The sequence below is a fragment of the Triticum aestivum genome, chromosome 6A, assembly GCF_018294505.1.
Source record: "Triticum aestivum cultivar Chinese Spring chromosome 6A, IWGSC CS RefSeq v2.1, whole genome shotgun sequence".
In the NCBI taxonomy this organism is placed as follows: domain Eukaryota; kingdom Viridiplantae; phylum Streptophyta; class Magnoliopsida; order Poales; family Poaceae; genus Triticum; species Triticum aestivum.
Window position 1 is genome coordinate 580,566,831 of NC_057809.1, and position 9,514 is coordinate 580,576,344.

At 43.7% G+C, this 9,514-nt stretch overlaps 1 protein-coding gene across 1 annotated transcript; it reads right to left on the minus strand.

Moving 5' to 3' along the window:
- Positions 1-6,947: 6,947 nt before the first annotated feature.
- On the minus strand, positions 6,948-9,259 carry LOC123128666 (pectinesterase). Its single transcript, XM_044548729.1, has 2 exons — positions 8,204-9,259; positions 6,948-7,714 (listed from the first exon to the last, which is right to left on the minus strand). Exons 1-2 carry the CDS (start codon positions 9,231-9,233, stop codon positions 7,035-7,037), a joined length of 1,710 nt encoding a protein of 569 aa, XP_044404664.1. The 5' UTR covers positions 9,234-9,259; the 3' UTR covers positions 6,948-7,034.
- Between the last annotated feature and the right edge of the window lie 255 nt (positions 9,260-9,514).

The following is a 9,514-nucleotide window of genomic DNA, read 5'->3' on the forward strand; positions in this document are numbered from 1 at the left end:
TATCGGAGTATCTTTTCAAAAAAAAAATCCCTACGGTCAAAGTTACCATGGTGTTTCTACCTCAGTTATCAGATATGCGCTACGTATATTACCATCTATTTACACATAAATTATCGGGTATCTTTTCATATTTATCTTCCCCAATGGTTAAAGTTACCACGATGTTTGTATCTAAATTATCAGGTCTATAGCGTGAATGTTATCGTGCTATTTACAGAAATTACCGGGGGCGGGTTCAACAAATTTATTCCCAATGATCAAAGTTACCACGATGCTTGAAACAAAAAAAAATCAGTGCTAACATATTAAAGGCAAAAACATGTCAAAAACAGTATTTCCCTTAGCTTGTTCAACAATCAGTGTCATAGGTGAGGTGGTTAGTTCCCTTTGTTGATTACCTGCAGACCAGAGAACAAATCCTAGTCCAAGCATTATTTTTGTCTGAAAATTGGGAAGTCGCGTGGGGCCATAATTGACGATTATGAAAATTAGGAAGTCACGAGCGGGTGTGCCCGCGGGAAAGGAAGGAGATCGGGAGGCGTGCAGGAAAGGAAAGAAATCGGGAGGGAGGTCGGGGAGGACGTGCGGGAAAGGAAGGAGATCGGGAGGCGTGTGGCAGTTTCGCAATCTGGCACACGGTTGCCATATACATATTTCGTACTCTTTAAGAAACAAGTAAATAAAAAATTTGAAATAACTACTGACAAAATTTCCACAAATTTAAACATGACTAGTAATATTTTATAATATATGGAATAATAAGCATATACTAGTGTAATTTCGTCAAAAAAAGTTTCCTACAAGTACTCAATTAGTGGAATTGGAATTAACCTTTCTTCTAAAGAAAGAACAATAAAATAAGAATGACAAAATTTGCACATAATTTACACAGAAATCGCGCTTTTTATAGAAGCAAGAATAAATATATAATAGTGGAATTTCATAAAAAGGAATTTTCTAAAAAGGAATACATTAGTGACATTCGTATTACCCTTAAAAATAAAGAATGAAAAAACAACTAAAACTAAAATAAGATAATGAAGTTTCCTAAGGAAGAATGAATTAGTGGCACTGGTATTAACCTTTAAGAAGAAATATAAGAATTATTTTTTTAATAAAAAGACAAAATTTTCATACAATTTACACATCAGTTACACTTTTTATAATGTGCGAGAATAATCATATAATAGTGGAATCTTAGAAAAATATGAAGTTTCCTTAGAAGATGTGAATTTGGTGGCATTGGAATTACACTTAAAAATAAATAAAATGAAACAATAATAATAATGGAGTTTCTATGGAAGAATAAATTAGTGACACCGGTATTTCCCTTTAAGAAGAAAATAATAGAAATAATGACCAGTAACAAAATTTGCACACAATTTACAAAGTACTTATATTTTTTTCTAATATGCAAGCCTAACATAGTGGAATTTCGAAATAACAAAGTTTCCTACGAATAAAATAATTTAATGGCATTTGTATTACCCTTAAAGAAGAAGAAAAATGAAACAAAAACAAAAAAAGCAAAAGCAAAAACAAAATAATGATGTTTTCTAAGAAAAAAATTGAAATTTGTGGCATTGGAATTTCCCTTTCAGAAGAAATAAATAAAAACAAACAATGATAATAGTTGCACACAATTTACACAAACATTACACTTTTCGATATGCAAGTGTAAGCATATATTAGTCAAATTTAAAAGAAATGATGTTTCCTAACAAGGAATGAATTTATTGGCATTGATATTATCTATAAAGAAGAAAGAAAATGAAACAAAACTAAAGCACAAACAAAAAAAATTAAATTTTCTAAGAAGGATGAATTAGTGGCATATTACCCTATAAGAAGATAGAAAAGAGAAAACAAATAATGAAATTTTTTGCATGCAAGAATGAGCATATAATGGTGGAATTTCGGAAGAAAAAAGGTTTCCTAAGAAGGAATGGTTTTTTTAGTGGAAGGAAGTAATGAATTACTGACATTAGTATTAACATTAAAGAAGATAGAAAATGAAAACTAAAATATAATAACAAATTAGCAATAATGAACTTTTTTCTTTGAAGAAGATGGGAAATGAAAAAAAATTGCACACATCTTTGCACTTATTTACCATGTAAGAAATAAACATATAGTCGTGCAACTTCCACACTCTAATTTAATTTATATGCATTTCATATTATCTTTGTGTGTATACATTTTGCACTCATCCAACATCTAAAAATGACCCAGAAATAGAAAAGAAAAAGGCATAAAATCAGTAGAAAGAATAGGAAGCATCAACGGCCCATAAAAACATGAAATGGGCTTCCGCACAGTAAGCAATCGACTGACCCCAAAAAATGGCCGGTCAAAAATTTCGGCCCAAAACATGATAGCAGACACAACAGAAAAAAATGGCTTAAAATTGACTAACCCAAATTCGTTTTTCAGGCGACTTACGTGTAGCTAAAGTCTAGTAAATCAACTTGCCATGCGTAGTTAATGACATGTGAGCCCCCTCATTTAGATTTCTTGTCGAACATCTAATCATTGTTTTGCTGAAACAACTCCTACACATTGCTATTGCAGGTCTTCTGTTGCGCATTAGCCCTAGAGTTCGGGCTATGTTTTAAAATCCTCTGAAAATGTAGTTTTTTTACACTAGCTCCTGAAGGTGTATTTTGTTGCTATTTTCTTGCCCAAGAATGATCGTTCTCGGGAGAGTTAGTTCCAAACTGACGAACCGATGAGCTGATCATGCAAGAGCAGCTGTTTGTTAGGAGTTGAGGCATGTGAGGGTAATTATACAAGCGTAATTAAGCTGACCATGCCTTTCTTTTTCGGTTCTTTCTATCATAGTTGTAGCTTGATTGTTGGTTACGTTCATCATCGTTTATGCAGTGAGCAAAAGATTTCAAATGTACTCTTTATGTGAATAACAAGCCTCAATAAGATTTCGGTATGGACATGCACAACAATAGCTTGGCAGCTCATAGATTACACCTTATTGTTACCAATCCTTACATCATGCACTACTAGGAAAAGGCCTACTAATGGCGCACCTAATTTGACCATTAATGGCGCATTAGTGGTGCGTCATTAGTGCCACGCCATTAGTATATTTTACTAATGGCGCACCACATGTGCGCCATTAGTATCTGGTATACTAATGGCGCACCTCAGATGCGTCATTAGTATATACAACAGTGCGCCATTAGTATGCCTCCCAGGGGGCCATGTATACCCAGGTGCTTTGGCATACTAATGGCGCACAACAACAAGATGCGCCATTAGTAACTTCAGCATACTAATGGCGCACTGTTTAATGATGCGCCATTAGTATCCTTTGGCATACTAATGGCGCACTGTGATGTGATGCACCATTAGTATGAATATTAAGTTTTTTTTATTTTTTTATTTTCTGTTTTTTGCACAGGTTACAAAATGTATAATTGGACAAAATATAGACAGCACACATCAACAACAGATTCATCGAATACAATAGAAGATTAGTCTCTGAATACAATTCATCATATTAGTCTCCGAATACAATTCATCATATTAGTCTTCGAATTGAAAAGACCGAACAAAGATAGAACATTATATTACAAGTCTCGAGACCGCGAGTAGCGAGTTTGTCTTCACATTACAAGTCGATATCGATCATCTAAACTACCATCACATAGAAGAGAGCTGCGGTCATCACGATGAGCATCATCACGATGAAACTCGTCTTCATCCGGTTCCTCCAATGCTCCCTCCCTCGTATCTAGAAAAAGTCCTAAACTAAACCTATACTAAACTATCTAGTTCTTCATCTTCTGCTTCTTTCTTCCAGTTCATCAACCTGCAAAACAAGAAACAACAAACATGAAAAACTTGATCAAGGTTTAAATGTAGCATTCCCCTTAGCAAAATGCCTTTGCTATAGGAGCTAGCACTTACGAGTTTGGAAACATTAGTCAAACCCCAATCAGATTAAGTTGATCAAAGAAACAGTAGAAGAGAGCCAACACTGCATAAATGGAGCCAATAACCCAAAAGACAGAAGTAGAGCCAGCAAAGTATAGATCAAAGCCAAACCCAAAGATCAACTCAAACTAGAACTAACTCCATGATTAGGGGATCCCTCAATTAAGCTTGGGTTAGTTTTCAGATGAAATCCAACAAACCCACTACTAATCAACTAGCCCAGAGGTAGGGTTTGAAGTAGGGATTGTCCTCAGGCAGCCTAGTAGTGCTAGGACTATTGCATCATTGGATCAAGTAGTGCAACATCTTTAAGTAACGATGAGAGCCTCAGGACACCATCATTGGCATGGCAAGATTAAGGAGCACCTGTTCTTATCAGTGAGAGTAGGAGAGAAAGAAAGAAAGTGAAGAGACCAGTGCAGCATCTGTTCAAATCAGATTTAAGAGAGAGGGAATTGGCAAGGAAAGATATAGTCCATAACCTGCAAGAAGAAATAGGCCATTGATAGCACATTTACTAAACATCTGCTATAAGCAGAACACATACACCCACTTACACATGGGTACTATTCTATATATAGGTACACAAGCACAACACATGCACCTGGTGTAGATAGGAGTATAAGCATGCATCTAAATTATCTGAAACATATGAAATAGCTAATGCAAAGAAAGAATTATCACTACATGCAACCGTCAGGACTATGTCCTGTACAATATACAACTAAACCACCAGTAGATGATGTACTAAACCATACAAGAAATACCAATACATGGTATTTAGATAAAGACTAGTATATATCAAACACAGATACCAGCTTGAAAGAGAAACTATAATTTTATATCACTACAGGAGCAAATCATGAAGTACACAGAGTAATTGCAGTAAAGAGATGAATCAGTATATGTTGATCAATAAGAGAGTTACGGCTATATACAAATGAAGGACTATATCCTTTATAAGATAACAAAGAAATAGTAGCACTTATGCATATGAACAAACAGAACCAGCAGCCAACCAATAAAGAAACTAGCATGTGCTATATGACAGGAACAATAACATCTATAAGACCAAGATAATTGAAATGATAGGCCAACATTAGGGTCATGCAATCATTCGATCCCATCATTTCAGCACTAGTTGAGCAACAAATCAAATATAACAGTAGTTCCATTGGTTCAACCAACAAGTTAACAAAAGTTTACTTCCCACTACTAATTTTGCAACTCGTGCTAATAAAGAAAACAGAGCACAAATAAATAGGAATGATCCATCCATCCATCCCCTAACTAATGTATTAATCCATCCATCCATGACCTAACTAATGTTGTTGTATCTCTAGACTAAGTGCAGCAACACAAGAAGGACTAAAACTACAGAGCACATGTGTACGTAACTACTATACTCATCCATGGCAAATTGTACCAAACCATCCATACATAGCCAGATTGCAATGGAGTGGATTTAACACAAGACATGAAAAATTGATGAGCCAAATGATTTTTAGTATTGCTAACTTGAAAGGAAGCTCACTGTTTCCATCTTCTATCTATCCATGATTTTATTTTTCTGAAGCAAGCATCAAAAAGCACAATGACAATCGAATTTCACACAAAAACTGAACCAATACTTGCTGTTATGTAGTGTCCATGACAATTGCAATTCATGTCCACTCCAGATCAGATTTGCAAGGGCTAGAAAGAGAGGTTGTAGCTCACCATGTATGGGGGTAGGAGGTGGATGCAGGGGAGGGGTGGAGGGTGTCCTGCAGAAGAAGCTTTGCCATTAGAGCAACCTGCACAAAACAGAGGAAGGGGAGATGAATAAATCATGGTGAGGAAAAGGGCCTTCCACATGATTAGATCGGGAAGAGAAACAACAACAAAAATACCAAAAAAATCCCTTCCATGGCGTGCTGTACTAGGAGCAGCTCCTCTCTCTCCGCTAGGGTTTGGGGCGCTGGGAGGCTCCATGGTGTCGCTGCGTGGTGGCGGACAAGGGAATCCATCTCCATGCCGGCGTCCCGCCCCACGGAGGTGCGCCCCTCCTGCCGTCGTCATCGGCACGCCCATGGCGACCTGCAGAGAAGGAAGAGAAGATGAGGTGAGGTGAGGAGGAGATGGTGGGCGAAGAAGGAGGGGGAGGGGCTTACCAGTGCTGGATCCGGTCACCTATGGCCTCGCCGTGGCCTGCCATGGCGGATCCCGACGAACAAAAGGGGATGCAAAACCCTAGCCAGTGGGGGAGCCGCGGATCTGCATGGAGGTAAGCCAGATGCGGACCAAGGGGATCTCGCCGGCGTGCTGCGCGCGGCCGGAGCTCGCCGGAACCGGGTGGCGTGGGTGGCGACGGCGGCGAGGGAGAGAGGGGTTCGAGGGGAAGAGAGGAGGCGCCGAGGGTTTGGGTGGGTTCGAGCGAGAGAGAGAGAGAGAGAGAGAGAGAGAGAGAGAGAGAGAGAGAGTGTTGGTGCGTTGGGTCGGATGGATGGATGGATGTCCAAAATATCTTGTTGCTGCCCACTTACTAATGGCGCACCAACTCTAAATGCGCCATTAGTAATCCATGTTACTAATGGCGCACCTTCTGGTGGTGCGGCATTAGTAGTTTTGCAAAAAAAACATACTAATGGCGCACTGTTCCACAATGCGCCATTACTAGTTTAAACTAGTAATGGCGCACGGTCGAACAGTGCGCCATTAATAGTTTTGCAAAAAAAGAATAAAAAATATAATAAAAAAACAACATTAGTGGCGCACTTTCCGACAGGTGCGCCATTACTAGTTACAACTAGTAATGGCGCACTGTGTCTAGATCCGCCATTAGTATGTTTGGACAGGCGCACTAGTTCAAATTTTTTTTTATACTAATGGCGCACCCTGGACCAGGTGCGCCATTAGTAGTTTCAGCTCTAATGGCGTATCAGAAAGTGGTGCGCCATTAGTATATACTAATGACGCACCGCTTGTCTGGTGCGCCATTAGTGTCAATCCCATCTATAGCCCTTTTTCTAGTAGTGATGTAATCTGGTTCCATGTTCCAAGTTAATCAACAGAGCACAAACAACATGACACCATCTTAGTCATAGCCCGGAAGTGTAGCTCACTCCGGTGTCACCCAACCACGAGTCTCCCAAGATAAAATTCCTCACCGTGAACCGTGTGGCGTCCATCGTGGACAGTGACGTGTGCACTCCGGCCCACTTCACCCGCCCGCTTGTCCCCGCGCCAGGCCCACTGTTCCCATACTTCCCGTAGTACAACGTGTTGAGCGCGAACTGGCCTGACCACTCCAGCCACCCGGCTGCGGCGATCGAACGGTCGAGAGAGCTCTCCATCACGATGGTCCGTGAGTACTTCTTCCATGGACGACCCAGGTACACCTTTGTGTCGCCTAGGTCCGAGGCGGCGGCGATCCGACACTTGTGGATGGAGATGCCGGTGTTCTGGTTCCGGTCAGTCCGCCCCTGGGCCGTGATCATGTCCTTCTGGCCGGACCGGCGCTTCCTGGGACGGATGTCACAATTTTGGATGACCACCGCGGAGTTGCCGAAGATGAAGTCCACCGTGCCGGAGATGTTGTCCTCGGTGTAGAACTGGCGGTTGGAGTGCGTGTGGAGGGTGTCCTGGTATGCCTCGATGTCGCACTGGTACACGACGGAGAGGTCGCCGCCGACCCGCAGCGCCACCGCCTGGCTCTTGTCCGGCCCGGCCTCGTTGATGATGGTTAGGCCCTTTGCTATGAAGCCCGAGCCCATTGCAGCTGCCATGCACACACGACCACATTAAAAGCGTTAGCGAGTACCGGAAAAGATGCATGTGAGTGACATCGGCAATTGAAACATGAGTGCCCATCTTCTACTGATAGTGCAACATAGTACATATTGCGATGAGATGGATGATATAAAGTGGTGAAAAGTGTATGGATCTAGTGACCAAATGGAAGTATTGGCATGGGCAATATTTGATATTTGGGTTGCTTCTGCCTTTTATATTTGGAGGGTACAGGCGACTGTAGTGGCCAGCTGCTCCATTTTTGGGACTTTTATCTTTTGCATGGATGCTGCCATGATGGTTGGGTACGTAATAATTTCTTCTTCAAGAACATAGCTAGGACAAGAAGAAAGTTGTGACCAAATTGAAGATGGGAAAAAGATGGAGTAATATATGTCGCTTTTGTAGCAGTTGTCCTTGATATCACGATGCGGCGTGCATGTGCATGCATGGGCTTTACTTTCGTACTACTACGTACCGACGGTGGCGGAGGCGTAGGTGGTGTAGCCGTCGGCGGCGCTCCTGTGGCCGACGATGACCGTCTTCCCCTTGCCGTCGCCCATCAGCATCACGTTCCTCTGCCTTCTCGAGATCCGCACGGTCTCCTCGTACCGCCCGGTCTTCACGTAGATCACCTTCCTGGCTGCTCCGGCGCCCGCCTTGGAGGAGCCCACCGGCGCCATTGCCGCTGCCGTGACCGCGGCGATCGCCTCGCCGATGCTACGGTGCGTCCCGCTGCCGTCCAGTGCCACCACGGCGTCCGGCGTCATGCCGCCAGCCGCGGACTCCAGGAGCTTCCTGTCGTGGTCGGAGACCCAGGACGGGAATGCCCGGTTCGACGGCGTCGACGACTGAGTGGGCGTGGCAGATGGTGGCGGCGTCGCGCTCCCGCCCTTGAGACTGGCGTGCAGCGCGAGCGCCGTGCCGATGAATTCCGCGAGCGCGCCGACCATCTGGCGCACGCCCTCGCGCCCGGAGGAGGCCGGCACGGCGTCGAGGCTGTCGGCGCAGGTGTCCTGGTTCGTGAGCGCGGCGCTGAGCCACGTGGTCGCATCGTGCGCGGAGCCGGCGCCGAGCGCGTCGCCGAGCAGGCCGTGGCTGATGTCGAGCAGCTCGGCGCAGTCGTCCATGCCCGAGGGCGGCAGCACGGCCCTGCTCCGGCGCGAGGACGAGAGGTTGAGCGCCAACACGCGCGCCGACGCGGCCCGGGCCATGGCGAACTGCACGGAGGCCGCGAACGGGTCCTTGGCGGCCCGCGACGCCGACGAGGACAGCGCCATCCGGCACGCGCCCGGGTACGGCGTGGACGAGCAGATGGCGGTGACGTTCACGCCCGACGCCTCCGTCCACGAGACGTCCGCGGCATTGCCGCCGGCAACCTTGGAGGTCGTCTCATGTTGGTGTTGCTCTACGGCGGCAGCAACAGCTCCTAGTGTTGCCAGAGCCAGCACCACGGCGACGGCTTCTTGCGTCCGTCGGCGCCAGCTTGTCCCGCCGTGCATCCCCATTGTCGCCAGCAGTAAAGCGTTGTGGGTCGATAGGTGCATGGGCAGCGTACAAAGCATGAGCATGGATTTTTATAGGAGGAATGCTACACCTACGTAGCAGATCTATATCTATATCTATATCTATATTACCTATACATATATCTATACCTACTCCCTCTGTTTCTTTTTAGTCTGCGTATAAGATTTGATCAAAGTCAAATTTTGTAAAATTTGACCAAAAAATATCAATATCTACAATACTAAAGCTATATGGTATAAAAATTAATTTCATGATGCATCTA